This window comes from Rhipicephalus microplus, chromosome 1, assembly GCF_043290135.1.
Source record: "Rhipicephalus microplus isolate Deutch F79 chromosome 1, USDA_Rmic, whole genome shotgun sequence".
Lineage (NCBI taxonomy): Eukaryota > Metazoa > Arthropoda > Arachnida > Ixodida > Ixodidae > Rhipicephalus > Rhipicephalus microplus.
The window spans coordinates 77,774,829-77,802,602 of record NC_134700.1 but is presented as its reverse complement, the minus strand read 5'-3'; the positions used below and the strand labels follow the sequence as shown (position 1 = coordinate 77,802,602).

At 45.4% G+C, this 27,774-nt stretch overlaps 1 protein-coding gene across 5 annotated transcripts in view; it reads right to left on the bottom strand.

Moving 5' to 3' along the window:
- Positions 1-27,774, bottom strand: part of LOC119178667 (uncharacterized) — a 130,734-nt gene that overhangs the window by 90,207 nt on the left and 12,753 nt on the right. For 4 of the 5 annotated variants that reach the window (XR_012885059.1, XR_005110744.2, XM_075869736.1 and 1 more), the window contains exon 2: positions 23,957-24,196. Coding sequence is in view for 3 of the 5 variants with exons in the window: in XM_075869736.1 (XP_075725851.1) it covers positions 23,957-24,196 (240 nt within the window). In the remaining 2 variants the exon portion in view is untranslated. Of the gene's footprint in view, positions 1-14,107; positions 14,238-23,956; positions 24,197-27,774 lie in introns of those variants that run through there. The other variant, XM_075869741.1, reaches the window with a different exon arrangement.

Sequence of the window (27,774 nt, the reverse complement as noted above, 5' to 3'; positions counted from 1 at the left end):
CGTGATAGGGCGTCGGCATCAGTGTGACGTCGACCAGACCTGTAGACAACACGCATTTCGAACTCTTGCAACCGCAAAGCCCAGCGAGCTAAACGGCCGGAGGGGTCTTTCAATGTGGATAACCAGCAAAGCGCATGGTGATCGGTGACTACGTCGAAGGTGTGACCATATAGGTATGGTATAATTTACCTAGAGCCCATATAATTGCCAGACACTTCTTCTCTGTCACAGAATAGTTCTTTCCCACTTTGGTGAGGGTACGGCTTGCGTATGCGACTAAGTACTCCTCGAATCCCGATTTGCGCTGCGCGAGCACTGCGCCGAGTCCAACACCGCTGGCATCGGTGTGTACCTCAGTCGGAGCAGTCGGGTCAAAGTGACGCAAGATTGGCGGCGAGGTTAACAGGCGGCGCAACTTTTCGAAAGCATCGTCACAGGCAGGTGACTAAGCGTAACTTTTCGAGTCACTGCGCAGAAGTTCAGTCAAGGGGGCGCTGATCATCGCAAAATTCCGAATAAAGCGGCGGAAATAGGAGCAGAGGCCAAGAAAGCTGCGCAGATCCTTCAGAGACGCAGGTTTAGGAAACTCTGCAACTGCCCGAAGCTTGGTGGTGTCAGGAAGAATACCGGCCGAGGATGGTGAGCTGATTTGCGCCGAAGCGGCATTTCTTCAGGTTGAGCTGAAGGCCGGCGTCAGTTAGGCACTGCAGTACTTCATCTGGCCTGCGGAGATGCGTTGGAAAATCTGGTGAAAATATAACTACGTCATCCAAGTAGCACAAGCATGTTTTCCACTTCAGGCCACGCAAAAGATTATCCATCATCCGCTAAAATGTAGCGGGCGCGTTGCAAAGACCAAAAGGCATGACACAGAATTTGTAAAGACCATCAGGTGTGACAAAAGCCGTCTTAGGCTGATCTTCAGGTGCCAGAGGGAATTGCCAGTAGCCACTTCGTAGGTCAATAGAAGAGAAGTACTCCGCACCTTGGAAGCAGTCAAGGGCATTGTCGATTCTCGGTAAGGGATAAACATCTTTTCGAGTTATTTTGTTAAGACGACGGTAGTCAACACAGAAGCGAATTGACCCGTCCTTTTTCTTAACGAGAACGACTGGAGATGCCCAAGGGCTATTCGAAGGCTGGATGACGCCACGCTTGAGCATGTCAGCTACTTGGTCATCGATAACCTGGCGCTCGGCTGCGGACACACGATAGGGTCTTTGACGCAATGGCGCATTGGTACCCGTATTGATGCGGTGACACACAGTGGACGTGCGGCCGAGGGGAGTATGCTGGCAGTCAAAGGAAGAACGGAACTTCTCCAGCAGTCGTAGAAGCTGAGCACGTTGCGAAATGGTTAACGTGTCGGCGATGGAGCTGCAGAGTAGGTCAGACCTAGTAGTCTGCGGCGAAGAGGCACAAGTTATTCCGGCAACTTCGTGTTTGGCGGAAGGACCAGTCGACATGTCAAAAATTGCAGAAGGGTCGGGACTGTAAACCCACCCGACGCACTCACCCCGAAGTAGTGTTACAGGACATGACAAGAGGTTCGAGATGAGCAGTCTGCTGACGCCGTCATGAAGTTCTAGAAGGGCATAATATAGCGGCGAATACTTGCGGCGAACGAAAAGGGCAGATGGTGTGAAAAGGGGTCGACTCGGCGAGCGAGTTGCAAGATACCATGGTAAGGGCGAAAGAGTGCGGTGGTATGATGACGTCTTCAGCAACAAATAGTTTGTCCCCGGTTTCAAGAGCATCATTTAACAGCGCGCCGCCAAACACTTCAAATTCTACCTCAGCGTGAGAGGAGTCGATGACGGCCTTGTTAGCGGAGTGAAAGTCCCAACCCAAAATGAGGTCATGGGAGCAGGAATCCAAAACTAGTCATTCAACGACATAGATGAGGCCATCAATCGCGATGCGAGCAGTACAGGCAGCGGCTGGCGAGACGTGCTCTGCACTGGCTGTACGAAGTGATATACTTGCTACTGGTGTCATAACCTTTTTGAGCAAGCGGCAGAGTCTGGCACTGATCACTGAAACTGCGGCACCAGTGTCGACAAGAGCTAGTGCAGCGACGCCGTCCACATATACGTCGAGAACATTCGTTGGGGAAGAGAGAGGCCTTGGTCTTTTCGCAGGCGACGCAGTGCCTGCCTCTGGATCTGCGGCAATCAGTTTTCCCGCTCCGGCAATGAAGGACGACGACGCATCGGGGATGGCGAGCGGCGTCGAGGTGATGGCGAGCGACGGTTAACAGGAGGGCGGTGGTCGGCGTATGATGACATGTGGTCAGGAGGCTGAGATCCTGTGAACGAAGGGTGCGGTGGCACATAAGGGCCAGGTTCGAAGCTCTGGTGGTAGCTCTGGTGGTAGACAGGGACGCGCCGATGGCAGTATCGCGCTATGTGGCCAGGTAGGCCACAGGCAAAGCATATGGGCCGATTGTCGACTGCACGCCATTGTCCACTACTCTGGGGGGACCTTGGCTGAGCGAACCGAGCAGTAGTAGATCGCGGTGGCACGACTGATGGCAGTGACGTAAAAGTCTGAAGAGGTGGTCGAGCGGCCACTTCAGCATAGCTTAGAGGTGCAATTACCTCGGCACAGGCAACGGGGGTCGGCAACGGTGAAGCGTCACGGGCAGATGGCAGAGCCGCGCAAACTAGCTCCTGGATGACCTGGCGAAGGTTTGCTGGAAGAGGTGACTGTAGTTGGCCGACTGTCGATAGCAGCGATAGCTGACGAGCGACTTCAGCACGAACAAACTCCTTGATTTGCGATAGCAGGGACTCATGGTCAGATGTGGTGGTTAGGCTTGAGAGTGTGTCATCCGCGACGTTAGGGCGTCGCGTGAGAAGACGCTGTCGTCGGAACACGTCGAAACTCTGACACAACTCGATGAGCTCGGAGACGGTGACAGGGTTCTTCGAGAGCAGCATTTGAAAGGCGTCGTCGGAAATGCCTTTCATGATGTGTCGTACCTTGTCAGTTTCCGCCATCGTCGGGTCGACACGCCGGCAGAGCTCGAGGATGTGCTCGATGTAGCTAGTGAATTTCTCGCCAGTTTGTTGGGACCGGCTTCGTAGACCTTGTTCAGCGCGAAGTTTGCGCACACCAGGGCATCCAAAAACATCTGCGATGCAGGCTTTGAAGGTCGTCCAGGTGGGGATATCCGCCTCATGGTTTCTGTACCACAGCTTGGCAACATCAGTTAAATAAAACATCACGGTACCAAGCTTTGTGGGATCGTCCCATTTGTTAGTAGCACTGGCTCGTTCATAAGATTCCAGCCAATCCTCAACGTCTTTCTCGTCGGTGCCGCTGAAGATGTCGGGTTCTCGCAAGAGCTGGGCACCGGGACAGGTCCTGCGTGGCGAAGCCGGTGGGGGTATGAAGACAGCGTTGTCAGGCATGACGGACGGCAGCTTTCGGCTACGCAGTTCCAAGACAGGGGAAGACCGCAGCACTCTCCACCAAAATATAATGTAAATGCAAGGTGAAAAGCGGTATCAGCGTCTGTACAAAAGCAGCAAGAGCTAACCGGGTGTACGGGCAGCGTCGCAGCAGCAACCAGGCAGTCTTAGCTCGTGCCTCGCGCCAACGTGTCGATGTCGCTGCAGTAGTGGGCATTCCTCTTCACTACAATATATATAATGAACTTGGAGAGTAGTGCGACATAAAGAACCGAACAATTATTTTTCTCCTAACAGTTTTGGCTGGTGGTTCTTAGGAGGACGTAAGCAAACAGGCACGTCCCGCAGCAGAGAGCAGCCCAACCAGTTTGGGGGCCAGAAAAAAAAAAGGAAGAACTCTCAGAGAACAAACCAAGGAGAGAAGCGGCAGTGACTATGGCTATGCTGAAATGTTCGTCAGTGAAAAAAAAAACGGGAGACGGAGTGCCCCTGGAAGCGAGCGGGTTGTCTATGCATTGTCCCGAGGAGGTCCCAAGGTTGTCTGTGCATTGTCCCGAGAAACGACCCAAGAAAAGGGGAAAATTAAATAATTTCCACTTCGCATCGCACACATGAACTGAGTTCAAGCTCAGGTGGTTCGGTCACTCGGTGGTTCACCCGCAGCACCGAGCCGTACACACCAAAGTCGATACATACATACGACCTGCTTCAGCTTTAGGAAAGAATTGGCCACAATAAAACTCAAAATAAATAAATAGAGAATCTTTAAGAGATAAACACAAGAGCATAAAACAGCTTAGAAAAGAAATATATATTGTGATGAGCACTGATGACTAAGAGCAGCAGAATCGGGGCTCTGGGTGCGAGGAGCTAGCTGGAAGAAGCAGAGGAAGACGAAGTACAGAATAGAACAGCTTGCCCTACGAACGGGTGTTGTGTCTGTCTCGCTCATTACAATGGCGCAGACCGTCAAGTGAACCCTCTGCAGAAATCCACCACCGGTACGTGTCTCCGTGGTTCGTCGGCAGCGCGGGCTTCTCCATCAAGGAACGCCGTTAACGCTTCCTTAGTGATGGAGTCCCACCCGCCGCTTCAGCCACCCTTCAGACCACCTGTGGACGGCGTCCAGGCCTCCCCTGTGATTCTATGGCATGACCTGATGGACACCCTGCCACCGCTTCACGGCAGGGACCCACATTGGCTTCTGTCCTTTGAGAATGCCGCTCACGCTTCCCATTGCCTTCATGCCCATTGTAGTACTCTTCCAACATACGAGCCGCCACTGAACCCCGTTCAGGCTTCCCTGCTCGTCAATCTCGCTGGCGTAAGTGGTGCAACCGCTACTTACTTGAAGACCGCGATCACTGACTCTTCGGGCTTCACACCCGACAGCGCCGCAGATCTCCGGCGTGCCATCGCGTTACTCTGCGTCGCGACTAACGAACTTACAGCATCCATCTGTGAGTGAGCTCCTACAATGTTGCCAGCATTGTGTGACATTAGTGCAGTGTTAGATGTAGCTGCCTCACACGACCTCGAGGCAAGCAAACCGGAGCAACGCAGGGAGCTTCGATCTTCTCTCATCGAGCTCTCACACCAGCTCGACTACTTCGTGTTGGTGATCTCTGCGTTGCCACCTGCCACCTCACAATCACCAGCCGTCTGCAAACTACCAGAATTCCACGGGGTTCGGAACGACGCCGACAGCTGGGTGGCAACCGTCAACGCGATAGCAATGCGCGAGGCCTGGACGGAATCTCAGAAATGGACCGTGGCTGTAGACCATCTTCGGGAAGGTGCAGCGGCGTGGCACCGGTATGAAGGCTTCAAGCAGCAGTTCTGGGTGGAGTGGAGCTCCAAGCTCATAGCTGCCTTCGGCCAGACACTCTCCGATCTCCCTTCCACCACCCAGTTCAACCTGACGGCTACCGAGGATAAGGCACAGGAGGGTTTCCGCCTCCAGATTGCAGTCATGCGTTGCAGTTCACTTGAGCTTTCAGACTCTTTGCCGTCGTCCAATTCAAGTTCAGCTCAGCCAAAGACCACTATCAAAGACGGGCCTCGTGAAGGACGTCACTCAAACGACATACCCACACTGAACCAACCCGAATGTGCAGCTGTACCCTGCATAAGCTTTGATGACCTCTTGGCTGAACACTCCGCAGAATACACTGAAACAGGCTCCAAGGCAGGCGTCGCTCTTCCGATGCCAGGTTCTACACCGCGACCCATCTCACGAAGTTCCGTGCCAGCAACCAATGCCATTTCTAAGACAGAGCTGACGGAGACAACCGTGGATAGCAAAGAGACAATCTTGGACCAGTGTGTACCACATCTGCAGTCATTGGCCGAGCGTGTGAGCTACATCGATGTGTTCCCGGCAGAGAGAGCCAGCATCGGCCTTTCTGGCAACATGATGTACGATCTTGCCGACGACAACAAGCACGCCATTCTGACTCCCAACGTACAACCTGAACGTTCCGCAGACCCCCATAAAGTCGTCACCATGGAAATCGCCCCTGATTTTTCAGGCCATGATCAGCTCGGTCAAAACAAGAGCGATAACAGCAAGGAAGCTGCGAGCACGTCGCATCATGATTGTGTCCAGTGGCCTGTGAGCACTCACACTCGCCCTCTGTTGCGCAAGCATTTTCCGGCTCGGCATTCAAATGCGCATAAAAACCACACCACCCCACTCAGACGACATAAATGTCTACTCGGCAAGCAACGACTGCTCTAACACACCCACTGTCGCCCACCAAATCTCTACACCATGTTACAACGTCGTAAAGACAGACCACCGAGGTACAATCAGTTTCATACCCCCAAGTCTTCATCGACCAAGGTGCGAGCGAATGCCAATGCCCAACGTCAACAACGACACTGTGGCCGACCAAGGCAACAAATACAGTCTCAGCGTGCCAAGTCACAGCCTAGACGGGTCCAGCCCAGGCGAGGAAGTCAATGCCACCCACCAGAACTGTTTTCACCAACTCTTCCGAACACGTCGAACATTGGACGAGATCAACCGCAGCGACAGAACTTATTCCGCCCGTCAGAAAACGCACTGGAAGCGTCACAACACGGCCGAGGTTATAGACTGCCGCAACACAAAGTCGTAACCCAGAGTCGCTATCGGCCAAAGTTTACACCAAAGTTTACACCAAACCTCAGCAAACCTCGGCGTCTTAACCGAGATTTCGAACGACCACGGCGACACATTCAATGTCGGCCACTGGATTTTGCTCCAAAATATTTTCAGACAAAGTTCAAGCGTGGAAGAGGCCAACCACCATGATGCAGCCAACCGCGCCCACATGAAGCATTGTCGGCAGCTCCACGCACTCGCAGTCATGGCCGAGTGTGATGTGCACTGATGACTAAGAGCAGCGGAATGGGGGCTCTGGGTGCGAGGAGCTAGCTGGAAGAAGCAGAGGAAGACGAAGTACAGAATAGAACAGCATGTCCAACGAATGGGTGTTGTGTCTGTCTCGCTCATTACAATATATATATTAGTGATACTAACACGTGCCGGCTCATGCCAGTAACACCGATTGCGCTTACTTTCAAGCGCCAGATTTATTGTCCTGTGTGTGTCCGAATTCATGTATATATGAACAATTGAAATAAATAAATAAATAAATAAAATAATTCATTTTCTGTTTTTGACTATAGGACGCGTCGGTCACCCAGGACTTTCATTAATTTCGTGGGGCAGTAATTCGAATTTGCTTATGAAGTATGAATCCCGCTGTTCGCACTCCTGTGTGTTCCAAAGCCCGCATCATACTTTATAAACAAATTCACACCGCTCACCCACAGAATTAAGGACAGCCCTGGGTGACTCACGTGCCCTCGCAACCTCTCGTAGAAGACAGAAAGTGAATTAATGAATTTAATTATTTATACATATGTGAATTCAGACACACAGGACGATCAATCTAGCGCTTGAAAATAAATGCAATCGATGCTACGGGTGTAAGCCGATTCTGAAGCGCCAAGACATCTAAAGATGGTCTCACAAGAACAGGTCTCAATCACGTACTTTTGCAGTTTGACACCTAGTGCAGCAGAACTAAAATACCTTTTCAGCATTTTCGCCCTCGCATTCCGCCTTAATGATTTTATAAGTAACAATAGTACAGCTGGACAAATGACTGAAAACTAAAAGCCTTTCTTTCGTTTACTTGGCCCGCATCATACCGTAGCAAAAAAATCTTTTATTTCATAGGCTGATAAGTTTCACAGATGCCCCTGAACTACCTTCCCTAAACTAGCAATGGTGATAGCGACAGTGAAAGCCTGTGCCTTCCGAAACGTGTGTCGAGCCAGAACCGAGCCACCTGCCCCCACTCCTTGCGCGCAGGTGCAGTCTAGCCCAGCCACAGTCGAGCGAAGACAGACACAATGTTCAGAAGGGGCTATGGGAGGGCAAGAACGAGGAAAAGTACAATGTCTCGAAAGATACCCTCCCCACTGCTTCGGTAGGCGCAGCACGGGCACAATTTCTGACCCAGTGGTGACACCTGAGGGGACACTTCCTCAACTGCCACAATGTCTATGATTCCTGCCATGACCAGTTTTATGTTAGTCCTTCTGCCTTCTGATCATGGCCATATGCATTTGTGCGTGACGCATTGGGTTTTATTATTGAACACAGCACTTGTATTCCACATTAATTTAGGGGGTTCACTTTATCATTAGTGCTGTGATAGGAAAGATGCATGCATGTGGTTTATTGTTACATTGGCAGCGAACGAGAGAGCAGGGAAATCGCGCTTGAGACACATGTACTTAAAGCTTTGTGTTTGTATTAACAGGCCAACAAGGAACAAATAGTGTTCAGCGAATAGTGCCACTGATCGTGGAATGCAACATCACGGGCTGCCGACAAAAAGCAAGGTCAGGAAACATGTCTGCATTGCCTGTAGATTCACCACAAGATTTTTATGCCTTTTCAAGACACATAAAGAATATTCCCATGAACAAAGTCACACTGGTATGCACAGTGTGCAGCAAGCGGTTTCCATGCATGGCCTACTACAAACGCCATGTTGATAGCTCTTGCGAAGTATGTGATGACAATGAACTTGTTTCCTATGTGCCATGTGGTGGGGCTGAGACAAATAGAAATTCTTTTTATCCTGCAAGCTCTGATGCTGAAATTATATCTTTAAACGATGTAGTCTACATTGAAAGTGTGAATGTAGAGAGTTACACCCAGGAGGCTGAAAATACATCAAGTTCACACTTGGTGACTAAACTTTCGTGTTTGGCTAGGCATGTAGAGTCAAAGCACCGTTGCTCGAAAGCTGCAGTAGACATGGTTGTGAGTGGCGTTGCAGATATCTTGGCAACTGCTGGCTGTGAGATTGATGTTTCTACAGTGTGCAATCAAAAAAGCCAGACAAGCACTGTACTCCTTCAAAAAAATTTATGTTGTTCCCCAGGAGATAGCCCTTGCTTCTAGAGAGAAGGCTTATTTTGTGCCATTGAAAAATCTACTTGAAAACTTGTTACTTCATCCAACCTTGGCAGGGTATTTTCACTCCAACCTCAAGTCAACAGAGTGTGATTTACTCAAAGACTTTACGGATGGCGCGCAATTTCAATGCCACCCAATTGCGACTCGTGAAAAAAATCTCATTGTGATGCTGCTTTATTGTGATGACACCGAACTGGCTAACCAAATAGACATGAAAAGTGGGTCTAAAGGCAAGCTTACAGTTTTTTATGTGACATTTATCAACATCCCACCATTTCAGAGATCTAAAGTGCGCAATATATTTTTGCTTGCAGTTGGAAAGTCTAGAGACCTCAAGACACCCCAAGCGAAGCAAATGCTCCTCAAAGACTTCATATCAACAGTAAATGACCTTCAGAAGGGCTGTAAATTAAGATCCTTGGGGGGTGAGGAAACATTTTACGGATTCCTGCTTGGCTACAGTGGTGATTCTCTGGCTTGCCATAATATAGGATTTAAAAAATCATTTCGTAAGAATGTTATAATGTCGTGCAGAACATGCACAGTTCCAATGCTAGATTTTCATAAGTTTCACTACGAAATAGAATGCCCATTCAGAACACGATCACAGTATGCTGAACAGTTGCTGCAGCTTGGAAAAGCAACATCGAGCTGCAACAGTTGGAGTTGTCAGCACAGTATGGCATTAATTCGGCTTCTGTTCTTGCACAACTTGATCACTTTTCAGTGTTTACAGATCTTTTTCATGATTAAATGCATATTTTGTTGGAGGGCATCGTTTCGCTCTAGATCTCACTTTTTTAAATCAAGTTTATGGTAAGGGATACAACATGGATGACATTGACTTAACTTAACAAGACTGTTTTAAACTTTCGCTTTCATAAGCTTGTCAGCAAGAAAGACTATCCTTGGCCATTTGAGACTTATTTCAGCTTTCCTTGTTCAGCTACCTCTAGTCTTGTACTTTTGCTGCATTTCTGCTTCATGCTATGTGACCTTGTACCACAGCATCTTGTGCGAGAACCGCGCTGTGAATCTTTTTTGTTGGTGTGTGTTATAGTGCAGCTGCTTATTTCTCCTGTAATGACGGCAGATGCATTAGCTGACATTGAAATGCTCATAGAGCGACACAATGAAAGCTTTGTTCGGCTTTATGGCACAGATGCATTTCGACCAAAGTTGCACATGGCACATACCCTCTCAGGTAAGGCGCTTTGGCCCTTCTCATCATCACTGGACCATGAGATTCGAGAGCAAGAATGCTCTACCCAAATCCAAAAAATTTTGGATTTTCAAAAATATTCCATTATCAGTGGCCGACTTTTTTCAGATGAAGATGTCCAGTGATTTATGGGAAGGGCCACAGCATCCCAAATTCAGTGGGGCTCTTGAGAAATACAGATTAGAAGACTTTGGCATGCCATTTTGCTTGACAGCGGAGTTTCTGCACTCTGGGCTGAATTTAAATGACCTTGGGAAAGTTGCCAGTTCTGTGCCTTTTGCACACGTTTTTAAGGTAAGATTTCTGTTTCTGATGTGGTTGTTTTCTCAAAAAATGAAGATGTAGTCTTTGGGAAAGTCCAGGATATTGTAGTTTGGAAAGACAATCTGTTTTTTATTGTAGAGATTTCTGTGAAGGTGTGCTATTCTTAAAACTTGAATGCCTATAATTTTCTAAGGAGGCTGCATACTTTCGTTATCAGCCCTGAATCATTGTTGTACCCATGGCCACTATATTCATACACCAGAAATGGCAATTTTATGTAATTACAAAATGCCTTCATGAGTCTCCTCTTGCTGAGATGTAATGTGTATCTTGTTCAATTTTCTTCTGTGTTACTGTGAACAACTCATTTCTAATTTTGTTATCATCATCATAAGCTTTTGAAATAAAGATTATATTATTTGTTAAGGAATTCCCGAAGTGGCTGCTTTGGCAGTGGCAGCAGCGGCAGTAGTGCTTGCGCACTGTCTTACGCACTCTTCTTGCTTGCACAGAATTGGGAGCATCTGCTGGTTGACCCGCGCGCGTCAACCATCGGGCTATCTTGTCAAGCAAAGCAAGATCTACTTTCAAAGCCACCTGACGGCGCTGGGCTGTCCCGGTATCGCTACGTAAAGGGAGCCTTCACCTACCATGGACCATTTGTGGCAGCAGCAGCAGTAGTGCTTGCGCACTGTCTTACGCACTGTTCTTGCTTGCACAGGTTGGTTTCGACAATTCTGTCGTTTTAATTATTATCCGATTTCTGTCGCTACTGCCATGAACAGTTTTTAGCAGGTACTTATATCGGTGTCTTGTATCTACAGTGCTTTGTGTAGTTTGTGCTGCTAAGCTGCCTACCTGTGCTGAACTTCCTAAGAGGATCGATGAACTAAAGTCGCGACTGCTCAGCGAATCTGATCGTATGACTGATCACATCGTTGACAAGATCACTGAGAAAATGAAGTCCTCTGGGGTGGACGTGCTAGATCTAAAGAAGCACGTGGACAGCCTCGAGTCCGGTTTAAAATTCCTGAATGATCTGGTTGACACTGGACAGTGAAAAGGCCTCACTAATAGCTGAAAACAAAGCCCTTAAAAAAGAAACTTGTTCACTGTCTCACAAGGTCTCACAGCTCGAGCAATACTCACGCATGAATAACATCGAGATAAGGGGCATCCCCTACAGTCAGGGTGAAGACTGCGTAGTCGTAGTGGAAACAATTTCCAAGAAAATTGGATGTCCAGTTACTCCATCAGATCTCGACGTTGTTCATCGAGTTTCTACTAAAGATAAGAAAAAGAAGAACTTAATCGCGAGATTTTGCTCTCAGGCAAAAAAGAACGATTTTGTCTGCAAGGCACGTAAGGCAAGGCTCTGTCTCGATGACATCGGCATGTCCGATGGCACCCATCCTATTTTCATTAACAACCACTTGACACCTCAGAATAAGGTGTTATTTTCCAGGGCACTGGCATTAAAAAAAGTGAACAATTCTTCTTTGCAATTCTTCTTTTCTCTTGTATGCCGATGATATCAAGATATTTAAGAAAATTCGTTCAGTTAACGACTGTCACTTGCTGCAGCCAGATTTGTGTTCTTTTTCCGAATGGTGCAACTGCAATAACCTTTCTCTGAATACCTCAAAGACAAAATTCATGTCTATCACTCGCAAAACATCTAGCAGGTCATTTAAATACTCTGTCAATTCTGTGTCATTATGCAAGGTTTATGAGATCAGTGATCTTGGTGTTGTTGTTGATGGCATGTTAAACTTTTCTGCTCATGTTAAGTGTGCTGCTATGCGGGGCCTTCGTACTCTTGGACGTGTTTGCAGAATATCTCGAGAATTCAGTTCTCCTATAGCCCTCCACAAATTGTACACTGCAATATGTCTTTCACAACTTGAGTATGCGTCCGTGATATGGATTGGCATTGCTCAATCCAGCGGTAACACCATTGAACGAGTCGAGAAAAAATTCTTCAGCATATATAACCATCGGTTTGCTAGAAATCACTCTGGATCTCGTTAAAATACTACTGGATTATTATCATTGCCATCACTTCACTGCAAATGAAATCATGCTGATTTGTTATTTTTTTACAAGCTAGTCCATGGTATCGTATCCTGCCCTGTACTTCTCGATTGTGTTAACTTTCGAATTCCGCGTAAGTTAAAAAGAGAGAATAGACTTTTTCATGTACCCGCCTGCTTCTTCCAACACTCTGTCGTTAACAGGATACAAAGTCTCTATAATGTTAATTTCCTCGATCTTGACGTTTTTCATGGTCCGCAGTCATTGTTTTCATCTGAATTTCGCACTGTCTTGACATAGTATGGTACAATGTACAAAATTTTCCCTTCTCCGTCTTGCATATATTGTTGTATATGTGCAATCAAATTTTTCGTTCCCCTTCAATATTTCTTGTCCTGTCTTATTTACTCCTCCGCTTTTGTGTTCATTTCCCTACGTCTACGTGTTTTTTCTCTTGATATTTCTGAAGACTGTCTGCATTGTATTGTTTATTTTTATTGTTTTATTTTTGCGTGCACCTGCACAAAGACCTTACGGTTGTTCTTGAGCACGTTAAATAAATGATTGATTGATTATTAAGTTCATGAATTGCCAATTTATTTGTGTTGTTGACTTTATTATCATGTACAGGAGGTCCCAATTCAGTTCTCACTATGGGACTTCTTCCTGTATATACTAATTATCTATTCTCTCCTTTGTTTGACGTGAAAATAAAATGATTCTGATTTTGAAAGGTTGCTATCATTTTCGGAATGTGTATAGCCACTGCTGCAAAGAAAAGCTAGTTCCGAAAGCCATAGAAGGTTGTGTCGCCAGCTTCGCGCTGAAATCGCTCTGTTCTTAGGGTAAGTTGTATCGTTTTAATCTCTGGTCTTCTGATTTAGCTGTGAATCATTACACAAACATGATGCTTGGGTGTTTTGTATTTCTTAAAACTAAACCAGAAGCGCTAATATTATGATATATAAATGGAATGCATTGTATTGGACATTTTCAGTGAAAATCAGATTATTACAAGCTGCAACACAGTTGAGTGCCGGTGGCAGTATAATGCACTTGGGGCGGCACACTCTAAAAAGTACCCACGGCTCATGCGCAAGAATCCGAAACCATGCAGCCGTCTTCAACACACCCAAAGTCATGTCTATGTAAGTCAAGGACTAAACATAAGCTAATAAACTCGGATTTCACAAACCCCCAGAGGAATTGCTGAATGTTTGTTTTGCAGAGTGTGTTCATACGAAGACTATCAATAGCACGAAAAGTGAGAATGCATAGGGAAAAGAAAAGAGCAACAACTGTCTCCGTTTCCATAGAAACCTTTGTAATCACAAGGGAAAGTGCTGCTTCTGAGTTGCAAGTTTGTTGCCTGGCATGTTTGCAGAAAAATTGCGAAGTGTCTGGAGTTGATTAACCCTCTGCATGTAGCTTGAGGTGCTATGTAGTTGGATTGCTTGACATGATACATACCAAAAAATTGATTATTTCAGGTGTTAGATTCATCTAGCTTGTCTGGTGTGGTATATGATATGGAAAGGATGAGGCGCCTTCTTGAACTAACACTTCCTGAGCGTCGTAAGACACATGCGGATCCTTTAACTGGGTACTTCTTGGTGGAAGAAATCGTAAGTACGTATATATAAAAAGAGGGAGAGAGAAAGCTTTAGTCTGCATCACAATAAGCTGTTGTTCGGTGCAAATGCTTTAATTTTCTTTTGTTACCGTTCCTTTAAGCTGCGCATTGAAGCGGAACTGAGGTTTCAGCTGAACATCAGTGATTTGCAGAAAAACGTGACCAGTGCCCTCAAAGTGTTCTCTGAAAAACAAGGACATCAATGTACACTCTTGGACCTTATGAAGTACTTACAGCCAAAGGCAACACATGCTTTCATAAATGAGGTAAGTGAACGAACTAAACAATATCATAAAAAGCTATTCAAAGCATGTTGCTGCAAGAAATATTCCAATGCATATACATGATACGACACACAAGTTAGTAAGAATTTAGTGTATATATATATATATATATATATATATATATATATATATATATATATGTGACAGTAGATGCGCTTTCACATAACAACTGTTTATTGTGCCGACGTTTCGACGGGAACCCCGTCTTTTTCAAGGCATAATACTATTTACACATGTTCCGTGTCTTCTTATAGCCTGTCGGGACAGGAGGGAAGGGGTCAAAAGAAAAGTGAAAAAAAGGAAAAAAAAGAAAGAAAAGAGAGAGAGAAAAAATAAGAAGAAACAGCGAAACGGGAGGACAAACATTAAATAAAATATAGAAAATCTAGGAGAAGAAGCAAGACCGACACACGTAATTAGAAAGGGGCAGCATTTCAACAGAGTATGGCAGAGGTAGATGAGCAATGTCATCATTGTCAACAATACCTCCCCCGCACCCACCCTTCCCCAACTGGGCAGTGAGCCGCCGTTCTTGTATTTCACCTTTCCGTGTAGTCCGCTGGCGGCTGGTTCCTCTTTGAGGTTTAGGACAAGTTAATGGGGAGGGCTTAAGCGCTTCGAGTGCGTGCTGGTGGCGTCGGGAGGAACGAAAAAGCCGGTGATTGAGGCACCGCCATCAATATTCATTATATGCAATGGCTCCTTGTCAGTGAAGGAACAGAATGTGCATTAAAAATTAAAGAAGGAAAAAAAAAGAAGAACAGGGGGGGGGGGGGGGAGAGACTGTACGACATCCGGGACAGTCACCACACAGTTGCGGCTCACTGGGAAGACATGCGCGCATGTATGAAAAAGTTAACGAAACCACCTAGCTGTCAGCTCCTTGTCAGTGAAGGAACAGAATATGCGTTGAAACTTAAAGAAGAAAAAAAAAAGAAAAGAAAAGGGGGGGGGGGGGACTGTACGACATCCGGGATTACTTATCTGTGCGTTCCAGCTGTGCTTGATGAGGCAAATCATTTCTATGTTGTCAGATGCATAGGCCGAAAGCTTTGTTAGCGGGTAATATTATTGTTGTAATGAAACCGGACTGATTAGAGAGAAGCGTTTGCGTCTTTTAGCGGTCGTAACGCTTACAGAGTGCCTGGGTGTTCATTTATTCCGTATTTTATCGTGTTATATTTGTAGATAAAATGAGATTCCCGTTGTTCCCGTGCTCCGATTGTTCGAAAGTTGTTTTCTAGTAGTGTAACCCTGATGTCATCAAAGCTGTGGTCTTTTAATGTGCAGTGTTTTGAAAGTGGAAGGCCTGGCAGAGATCGTACATGTGCCCGATGGTTGTTGAATCTAATTCTAAACGGAGTGTCTGTCTGGCCCACGTATTGGTTGTTACATACCCAACATTCCAGGAGGTATATGACGTCTGAGTCACAGTCTAGTGCACCTCTTATCCTGTGCTTAAAATCCGAGTGGGTGCTTTTCGCCACTGTCGTCTGCATGTGTTTGCATACCTTGCATCTGCTTTTTCCGCAAGGGTGACACCCATTTTGAGGTTTCACACCTATCTTTGAATTTATTAAATGATCCTTTATATTTTTTGGCCGTCTGTATACAACACAAGGAGGAGAAGCGAAAATTTTGGATAGTCGCATGCTCTGTTTCGATATGTTAAAGTGTTTTCTTAGGACCTTGTTTATGTTCGGTGGGTTGCTCGTGAAAGTTAATAGCAAGTTTTTGTTGCGGTGTTGGTCGGCGTTTTTCTGGTGGTTGAGAAGAATCTGGCGGTCCAAATTTTCAGCTTTTTTGATGGCGTCATCGATGATAGCTGGCGGGTATTCTTGATTAAGGAGTACTTCGCGCATATGTGTGCTGTTTTTGTGGAAGTCCTCGGTGCGGGAGCAGATTCGTCGGAATCTGTGTGCTTGGGAATAGGGAATGCTGGTCTTGCAATGTCGCAGGTGGCAGCTTTTGAAGTGCAGGTATTGTTGCCTGTCCGTAGGTTTTCTGTATACGTTAGTTACCAACGCACTATCGTCAACTCGAATGAGTACATCAAGGAAGTTTATTTCAGTGTTGGAGTAGGAGTGTGTAAAATAAAGGCTGGGGTGTACCTGGTTGAATGCCTGTATGAATTTGAGGAGCTCGTTTTCCGAATGTGTCCAAATTATGAATATATCATCTAGGTACCGTTTATAGAGTAATGGTTTGATATTACAAGATGAAAGAAAATTTGACTCTATGTGGTGCATGAATATGTTAGCGTAGTTTGGGGCCATTCTTGTACCCATTCCTGTATATATATATATATATATATATATATATATATATATATATATATATATATATATATATATATATATATATATATATATATATATATACACGCACACACACGTGCATGTGTGTGTGCGTGTAATGGGTACATTGTTCATTGTTTACATAATTTTTTGCATGTTTATAGATGTCCCTGCCTCCAGGAGAGCTTGCTGTTACCACTCCCTATATTGTCATGAGCTCAGAGGAAATCCGCATATTTGCCGGCGGTCCGAGTGAAGTGATTCAACTTTCTAGTGACGGTCTGGAGCATGCTCTCATGCTCTGCCTTTTATTGTATTATACTAAGAGCCTGGAGTACCCTTCCTGTTTTTCGCAAATGCTTCTGCTAATGCAAAGCATTTCTTTGTGAACTTCGGCGACTTTGAGCGTATCTATTTATCTAGCCCCTTATGTTTGAGTGCTCTCGTGGTCACTCCCTTAACTTGGCATGAACCAAAATTAGCATGGGAAGGTAAGATGGCTTGACCAATATGACGCGCTGGTCAAAACATCAATAATGTCACAATACTGTTGCGTATGTCGTCAAACGCTTCCCTTTCGACAATGGCACATAACCACGGGCGGGTATGTGCCACAGGCGACTGACACTTTGCATACACCAAGGAACGACGAGAACACACATGGGCGATTTCAACGCGCGAGCGTTAAGAAATACCCGACATCGGCAGCGTCAACCCGACGAATGAAAATAATAAATGTCACGGTCTCAGCTGGAATCGAACCCAAGCATTGTGCGTGGCAATGAAGCATTTTACCACAGAGGTACGCCAGGTCCCGGAACTATACTTTTCAAATAGACACTAATCGTTGTGAAACGTCAATAGTGGTTGCAGAGTTGTCTACCCAATTTTATAAGCATTACATATGTACTCCTTTGATATAGCCGTCACGTCATGTTAACGTCCATTGTGGTTAGCTGCCATGCGATGAAGTTGATTTATGTAGCAGTGTCCAGGGCCAGCATCCTCGCAAGCATCAGCGCTTCATATCGGCTTCTGGTGTTGCTAATACGCATGTTCCAGTTGGCATCGTTGTGCAAGTGTGAAAAACTGGTTATATAAACATCTGCAACTATTTAACACGTGTCTGTGCGTGCAACATTTGTACTATATTTAGCGTCATTTCATCACGTGCCGCACAATAAGAAAAATTGCAACACTGTAACCTTCCCTCCGCATTTCGCATAACGTCGATTTCCGGGTACGTGGGATCTGGCGAATTTTTTTGTATTGTTGAAAAAAGATTTATTCCTTAAAATGAGGAGTTTTGCAGGGAAAGTTCTTTTTATTGTCTCCAGAAGTTACATGTAACTATTGTATACTTTAACTTTATATATATATGTGTGTGTGTGTGTGTGTGTGTGTGTGTGTGTGTGCACGTGCGCGTGTGTGTGTGTGTGTGATGTAACAAGTCAGGGATGGTTAGGAGAAGTAGACGAAGAAGAAGTGAGAATGGAATAAACATGGCGTATGAGCCAGGCGACGTCACCCATTCATCATAGTGTCACACGAGTCGACGGGATGAAGACCTGGCCGCCGCTCATCAGCCTCACATCATTCACGAAGCCACCGGCAATACGCCTCAACTGAATATCGACCACAGAAGAGGTGATCTCAGCCACATGCAATTAACGGCATCATGATAGAACCATCGACTGACCTTCCCATCCCCAAGTACACCGGAGCAGTGGACGATGGACCTGTACAGGACTGGTTTGACCTGTTCGAGCTCCACGCTACCGCTGCATCATGGTCGGAACGGGAGATGATCATCAACTTTACCGACTACATCTCCGGTGAGGCTTTCAAATATTTCCTCACCCACATATTTCAAAACGACGAGTCATGGGAAAAGATAAAACAAGAAATGATCATTTGGTTTAAAGAAGACAATGACGACTAGGACAAAGATTCGCTTATAACCGACCATCCACAGACGATCGCACTCGGTCGCCGCAGTCAAAAGCACTGCTCACGCATTGGGACACCAAAAATGAATCGGCCTTTGAAACAAGAGCAATTAAAGCACCCTCTCAATGAAAGGCAGCCAGATCTATTTGCAGGAAGAGTGAACCCTCCACCGCACCGCGTTTTGCAACTGCCCGATCAAAAACCAACCTTTACGTCATTACTGCACCGTAGCACTCACATTAGGGAGCCACCCTTTGCACAGTACTTTCCGTCTCGCGCACTTCAACCACCTCCTACTTTTCCATCGCTTGGTTCTTCAGTTCCTCACAGCGCTCACCTCGCATCTCACATGCTTACTACGGTTGATATAGAGGTGAGAAACCATGAATATATTCAGGCTCTGGCCCTTCTGTGCAGATACATGCATCAGAACAGCTTAACTCATTAGTTACACAGAAAGACAAACATTTCGACTGAAATCTGACCAAACTACGCCTGCTGAGGTGTCACCATCCAGTGCACGGACACTTGGGAGTCTTAACAACACAGGATGCTCGGAACCATCAAATCCCACACCTTGCCGAGAGCCAGAAGCGTCCATTAGGAACGGCGTCACAAGAGCCTCCGAAGAGTCTCCCGTAAATTCGAGCACACATCCTTCATTACCCGAAATGCAGCATAACAGTCCACTGACTACCACCTGCCTACCGGACACCACATCAAGTTGCCCAGAAAATCAGTGCCGTGGTCAAAAACGGCTGCCACCTCAGCTCCTACCACATGAGAACACTATCAATGCCAGCAGAAGCAAGCCCAAGAACAACAGAGTCTCCATGGGCTACACCAGCGAGGACGACTACGAAGGGAAAAACCTTTGGAAGAACACGCGAGAATTAAACAAAGGCATCTACAAGCGGGTCAAGTGAAGCGATGACAAATTAAATATACCTTGCTTAAGACAAACAAGTATTCTAATTCAAGACATCTTCGCAAAAAGGAACATCGCACAAGTTTTCTCCAGAAGAGATCAAGATTAAGTCTACAATCAAAGCTGTTCAAACAACAGAACACAAAGTGACGAAGAAGGCGCAAAACCACACCCTGTATTACGGAAGGATGCAAAAATCGCCGCACCAGTCTTGGTCAATAAACACGCAGACAGGTGGCACTGCATGTGTACCAATCAAGGCAAAGAGCACGACGCCTACGCAAATCATGCTGCTGGTGCTCCAAAGCCTTCGCACCACGTTCAATCTTTGCAAGTATACAATCAGTTTCATCATCTGCAGTTTCAACGTTCAAGGTGTACTTGTGTTTTCCAGTACACAACAGTCAGCCTCGCCCACCAGAACTCCAGCATTTACCGGACTGCTGCACTCTCCTGTGAAGCTAACGTGTGTTTATGGAAACTTCCTGGGACATGGAACTATCTTCCCTTTTTTGACTGCGTTCACTTTTTAGTCGTGCACGTTCAGTTTATAATTTCTGTTCGTCTGACGCAACTTCTTTCGGGGGGAGGGGGAATCCTGTGACATAAGAAAGCAGGTATGATTAGGAGAAGTAGAGGAAGAAGAAGTGAGAATGGAATAAACATGGCGTATGAGCCAGGACACGTCACCTATTCATCATAGTGTTACACACAAACACACACACACACACACACACACACACACACATATATATATATATATATGAGATCTAACAGGCAATAATGCCAAGTAATGTATAGGGGAAGTTATTAGAACCTATGTAATGTAAATAAGCAGAAAGAAAAGTGGGTGAAAAAATAACTTGCCGTGAGCAGGAATCGAACCTATGACCTTCAAATAACGCGTTTGCTGCGAGCATCGAACGCGTTATCATCACATTATCATCACTTTATCTTCATAAATAACAAAGATGGTTTTCATTACCATGTTCTCCCTTAAGGAAGGAAAAGCCAAGGTGGTCTGACAAGACAACCCAACTTTGCGTAAAGTTAAGGCATCTGTTGGCAAGGGCATATGAACACATTTGCGGTGAAGCACTTTTAAGCTTCTTTTCAGGAAGACTGAGCAACAAAAGAGACCACAAGAGGAGAAACAGGCTTGTCACAAACATCTGCAATTTTCGCACGCATGCCCCTTCGTCAAATGAAGGGTGCCTTTGCATGGAAAACTTCTAGCAACAGACGGTGCGGAAACGACTTTGCCTATTCTTCCCTGCACCTGCAGTGAAAGGGAATGTATATGTACGGGAAAAATGACCTTCAGGGGGGATGCACACGACCTAAAAGAATTTGACTGCTTTGGCAGTATAGACGCTGAACCAGTTAACAATCAAGTGCTGCAAATCTCGCGTAGGCAATGAGCACGGAGTGTCGCATGCTACGCAATGAGTCGGCTGCAACACCGGGCGCCCTCATCGTCTACCTAAGCTGGCAAGACCATCAGCAGCCCTCCCATCAACTCCCTTAGATGCATCACAAGCTGGCATGATAAAAGTTAATTCCAAAGCTCATTAAACAAGCTGCTCTGCTCATCTGTGGTCAGTCTGGAGACAAGTGGGGACAAGCAATTCACGCGGCAAATCCATACGCACGGTACATTAGCTGCCTGGGCAGCATAGGTGCCGCACTGCACTCAACTAACCAGTAGATAATCGAGTCCACGCAGCCGCTTTGAGTATCAATGAAAGTGTCAGTTGTCAGCATCAGATCGCCATGGAGATGTGCACATATGTATCGCAGAAAGCCAACACTTCCCGTTCTGTCGCTATTTCAGTCGCTGTGTATTCTGAACCTTGTAATAGTTTCGAAAAGCTCCTTGGCGTCACAACCGCGCACTATCAAACAATTGTGAAAAGTGCGAGCCCAGTATCTTTCCCGCACTTCGTCAAAAAAAGAAGAAAAGACTTTCTGATGGGTAGTTTGGGCAACATCTACTGTGGTACAGTATCTATTTACTGGTGGACATAGTGCATGTCAGGAGATGCACATTTGTACTTGTAAACACGCAGTGCCATTGAGCGCATGATCATGACCTATTCCCAGCTGGAAAAAATTATTGAGGTTCCACTGCATTACTAGATAATCCACATTAACTTATGTTGATGTCACGACTTTTAAGGGGAAAGCACAGCAATAACAGTGATGAGACAAGCACTAGCCAGCCCCATCAATGAACCAAATTGCAATAAGAGTATGATTGAACATGTGATCGAACTAAGCTGGATATGGATGCAACCAACGATACTAGATTTTTCTTTCAGTTTGCAAACTTCGCCGCCGCAGATGTCACCATTCTATGCACCACCACGAGGGGGCGCGCTCGTAATTTTTTGACCGGTCTGACGAGGGTCACCATTAGGCGCACGCCACCGACCACGCCGGCGAAGCAAAACAGCAGGTGCTTCCTCGAAGCGTGCAAGTATAGTGCAAGTGTGTTCCATGGCAATCGCTATCATTGTGTGTCTCAGCGAGATCGACGACACACGCGCAGTTTGTGCTTCCATTCCTGCTTACTGCGATATCATGGTGACAATTGACGTTGTGTCTCACTTGCTGTCAGCTCTGTTTTGTTATAGTGCCGGGTGTTAGCTGCATAGCTCTCACGCGTCGTGTGACAGTTTTTCGATGTTATAAAACATGCCTCGCTGCTTTGTCGCCGGTTGCCGAAGCGGCTACTACTCAACGAAATCTGCGAACGTGAAGAGAACTTAAAAAGTACAGCATTGTTCAGTTGGGCTGTTCAGTCCATGTATCATCATTCAACTGCCGAAAATTGAACTTCTTTATTGTGACAAGAATACATTTCTTCCCCAGAAATTTCAACCACTGGTTTGAAAGCAAAGAAAAAGTGGCTGTAAAAAAAAAAAAAAAAGGGCACACCTCCTTTAACTCTGGCTCTTGCCCTTGAACAAAAGTGACTTCCAGTTTGTTGTAGCGTTCAATTAATTGTGTTCAATAAGACTTTGCTGAACTCATTCTATTATGCATTCTGTAGCCTTATAAGGGACACGCATTTATTGAATTCGTGTGTTATCTTTCTTTGAAAAAAAAATGTTCGGATCGTACATTTGAGTTATCTGAAATGAACAAGTTGTTCTGGGCTTTACACTTCCAACATCTCCGGCGGCATCAGATGAATGTAGTCTGTGCCTCATGATATAACAATAACTAAGGTTATATGATTACGAGGCACGTCGGGTTGAAGAGCTTTGAAAAATTTGGCCACCTGTGGTTTCTCTAACATGCACCTGAATTGAAGTCCTCCAGCCTTTACCCTTAAGCCCACTGCAACTGTTTTTTAATATATACGGTAGAATTTTAAAGAACAAGAACGCAATACGGCTAAATTAACACAATGCCCGCAAGATTCAGGCATCGCACTTGCATCTCCGCCATGTGGAACAGCATTAGCCGCACAACTAGTGCTTTAATTGCCCACTCGTAATAACCTTAGTGCACTATCATGGAAAATAACTCCCACAACGCCAAATTAACCGTAAGAACTCCGTTTAACATTGTTCAAGATCCATTACGTCGCGACAACCAGTCAAATGGCATCGGAAACGCCACCTAGGGAGCGGGAAACGAAAGGGGCCGCGTTTCGCCGCCTTGTCTCAGCAGAGTTTGCAAATTGAAGAAGAATCTAGTAACATTGGATGCGGCCACATCCTTTGTATAAATAATGCTCAGTGTTGCTCGGTCGACAATAATAATCACCTAGATTTGGCAGTTTACATTTCCAATCAACAATTATCACGGAAATTGCCATTTATGCGCAGCCTGGCGCAGCAGGTCAGATTGGTGCAGAATGGTGCAATTGGCACAGCACAGATGTTATTATCGCATTCCAGGACTTCGTTTTCGTACGACATCTTTTTTGCTTGTCTCAAGTTTGCGAAAAAACTATTAAATAAATTTTTGTACGAGGAATTCAGATTTTTGTTGAATGGTTGTTGTAAGTAGTCTTCAAATGTTACAGGATATTTATATGTGACATGTTTGGTTACTGGTCATAGCACGGTCAGCATGCTCATCAGGTGTGCCCACCCTCATGTAGTCACATGGCCTCCCACAGAAAAACAAAGCCACCTTGCTGCCATTGGTAGCAGTGTTGTCCTGTGGAGCTTCCAATGTTTCACGCACGATGCTGTACACAGAGCATTGCTCATACATTTTTATGGATGACACGTTTCACTCTCCGATTCCCAGAAAACTCTATCAACAAGCTTCAATCGGAAAAAATGGCCACTGTACAACCAAATGACCCAGTTTTGCACAGCAGTCTTTGGTTTGAAACTACACGAACTTTCACATCAAGCTTTTTCCTGCTTTGGTGTGATAGTATTCCACAGCAAAGAAATAAATGCCAAGAAACGTACTTACGACTTCGTAGCATCGTCCAACTGGGCAGCAATGTAAGTTGAACACATCCTCGTTGGAGATGGTTCGAGGAAAACGTTACCGTGTCCAATGGTGGCCGCAGTGATGCATGACCTTTGCCCAAGACTGCAGCACGTGAAAGCCTCTGTGAGGTCCGTAAGTCTGGCTATTCTTGCAAATCCCAACCGTTCTTGCGAATGAAACGTAAGTTGGTCATGGGAATCCACGTGGCACACCAACATCCTACAATACAAAAAATATATTGGTTGTTCTAAAGACACCTACCCTTGCTAGAACCCAGCAAATCTAATTTCAAGATTCATTTTTTATTGCACCTTTTCTCACTAGCTCACACTGAACTAAGCTACCATTATGATTAGTAATTTTAAACAATCAGAAGGCAAAATAACAAATGAATAAATTGGCATGAACAAAATTCTTACAAAGAGTAACACCCAAAAAATTCCCTATAGTGATGCTAAGGTCTAGCACATGAGTGTTTTGTATTCCGCCCACATCAAGTGTGCCTGCAGCGCCACGACAGGAAACTACCTACATCATGCTCTCAGGGAATGCTTGACAACCTAAATAAAAAATAAAAGTAATTGTAGGTGTTTAATGTCCCAAAATGATATGTGAGGCACCGTAGTGGACAGGAATTACAACCACGTGGGGTTCTTTCACATGCACGTAATCAAAGCAAATGGGTCTCTAGCATTTCACCTCTATCAAAATGTGGCTAACATAGCTGGTATTTGGTCCAATGACATTCGAGTCAATAGTTGAGCACCGCAAACACCATACTACCGTGGCAGGTGGCACAACCGGTGGTCAGCAACATTGAACTGCACAGTGCAGATGCAACACCCCAAAATATACCAAGCCGTTTGCTGGTGGCTATCACTACCGGCAAAAACTTCTGAAACCACATTCAGTCATTGTTCCATGTGTTCATTCAACAAAAATTAATTTAAGTGCAGAGGGTTCAGGCAAATGAGGAGTGCTAGCAGCTTCGGCAACAACAAAATTTGAAAAAGGGCGAGTCACACTACGGTACAAAAGCATACATACAAGTTGTCCGTACAGTTGGCCATGACAAAATGTGGATCTTGTGCTTTTGGAATATTGCAAGCAAACAGCAGATTTCAAAAGTATGTTCTGAACATGAAACTTATCGCCTTTGCACAGGCTTCACTTGCATCTATATCTCACTAACACCTGCATGTGTTCCCTTTTATATGACAAGGCATCACATTGTTCACTTTATCAATGCCTTGAAAAAAAAAAAACATGTAGAGCTGAGTGCACACTAACTGCCCCTTGAAGATCTCGACTTGCTTATGAAAACAAAACTTATGAAGTTGTCACAATACAGTCAAAGCTTGATTTAACAAAACCAAATTTCAAAAATTTCCTCGTTTATTAAAAAAATCTATGCTATGGCCTGTACCAAGAAGTTTCAATGTCACCATCAACTCAAATAATTTATGGCAGTAGCTTGGCCACCAAATCCAAAATATAGCAATGTTCTTCTGGAAAGTAAAAATAAATAAGGTGGTGATTTCTTTCTAATCAGGATAAAGACATGTTTTTCTAGAAGTGTGCGCTGTAAAATGCTATCCCTTTAAAACAACCACCAATCCTAGTCATGGCCTTAGATTTATTTGGACGAGGCTGCACACTACACAAATGCATGAAAGAGGGCAGTGTTCCTTCCGGTAATTGGTGGGAGGAGTTGACATTTCATGGTTTATGCATCAGATCACACTGATTGCATCCTCACAACTTTCAAGCTTGGTCAGCTCCCATCATCACTGCATTCATACTCCAAGTATTTGTGTATCAGCAGCATGTCATAGATTCACGTAATCTGACCTAGACCGCACAAGTGCGAAGCCTCCAATACACAAGATGCATGGGCGGCTCCATGTGTGAGCTGCCCTGGGACAAGCTCAGAGACTTTACTTAATTGCAGGCACAAATCAGCGGCAAATAATATGGCACACTAGCTTTTAGATGCAACTATACCCTCATTTAGCTTTTAAAAGCCCAAAAAATATTTTCATCAATTTTAAAGAAATTGCCAGAGCATTGTCAGCATTTTGTTGAATCAAGTTTCATTATATACACATTATCTTCAAGGGCACGAACTCAAACACACAACATACAACACAGTGCCACAGTGCGACCAGGAGTAACAATGACCTGCAACATCATAGCGAGCGTGGGCTCATTCACCGAATCTCTTCACAGGCAAACTACCTATCTTGTGTCCAACTCAAAGGAGATACCCTTTCACCGGAGGCACGCTTTTTTCTCCCGGACACAAGCCAGCAACAAGAGTCAGCGTGTGGCTTCAAAGCAGGCATGTAGGCAAAGACAGGCCCAGGGAGCCCGAGCCCCCCCCCCCCCCACCCCCAAAAAAAAAATTTGTCCAGTCAACCATCAAGACAATAGTATAGAGGGGTAAGCACAAGTAGCGGCATGTGCATTTAAAGAAATGAAAAAAAAACACTAGTCAAGGAACTGACCAAAAACAGCTTCCCTGGACGACATCGTAGTCTCTACAGCTGATTTCCCGACACACATTGATCGCCTCCGTGAAATTCTGACACGCCTAACTTCTGTGGACCTACAACTTGACACCAAGAAGTGCCATTTCGCAGCACAGAAGCTAACCCTCTTGGAACATGTCATCTCAACAGATGGCGTTTTTTCAGTTCCCAATAAGCATCAAACTGTCATCAAATTTCTGAAGCCCTAAGAAGTTTCATTGGCCTCTGCTCCAATTTTCGTCCCTTCATATGTAACTTTGCGTCCATCATCGCACCTCTGATAAGTCTTCTTGCCACCAGCAAAGGTATATGTGCATGGTTGATTGATTGATATGTGGGATTTAACGTCCCAAAACCACCATATTATTATCAGAAACGCTGTAGTGGAAGGCTCCGAAAATTTCTACCTACCTGGGGTTCTTTAACGTGCTCCCAAATCTGAGCATATTTGCCTGCGGCATTTTCACTGCAATCGAAAATGCAGCCGCCGCAGCCGGGATTCCATCCCGCAACTTATATATATGTGCGTGGACACCTGAATGCGATGACACATTTCACCAGCTGCGCTGCCTCTTGACCCCACCACCTATTCTTCGACACTACAACCCCACTGCTTCCTTAAAAATTCACACCGATGCAAGTAGTGTTGGTCTTGGTGCAGTTTTGGCACAACAGAAAGGCAACCAAGAGAATACATTGTCGCTTATGCAAGTCATGCTTTAAAGAAGGCTGAATCATATTACTTCGTGACAGAAAAGGAGTGCTTGGCGATAATCTGGGTGTTTACAATGTTCCACTCGTACCTTTATGGCCGTCCTTTCGACATGGTCACAAACGCTTTCTTTCCATTTTGAAAGACCCATCAGGACGACTGAACTGTTGGGCCCTTCGATTGCAGGAATACGATATTCGTATCATATATTGTTCCGGTAGTTAGCTTTCGGATGCTAATGCACTCTCCCGCTCGCCAATAATACCAGATGTGGCTTCTCTGTCACCCCTCTTTACCACATTGTAACCAATCGGCACTACTGACATGCATTCAAAACAGTGTTAAGGCCCATACTTTGCCTTGTTACTCGTCTACCTTACCGATCCGTCCGCTGTTCCTTCGACGAGAGCGCTATGCCATCAAGCAGTCCACTTTTCGGTGCAAGACAACATTCTCTACCGGCGTGACTTTATGCCATGTGGCTGAAAATGGCTCCTTGCGGCCCCTAGTCATATGCACTCTGACATCTGTGAGGATTTCTACGCATCCCAAAA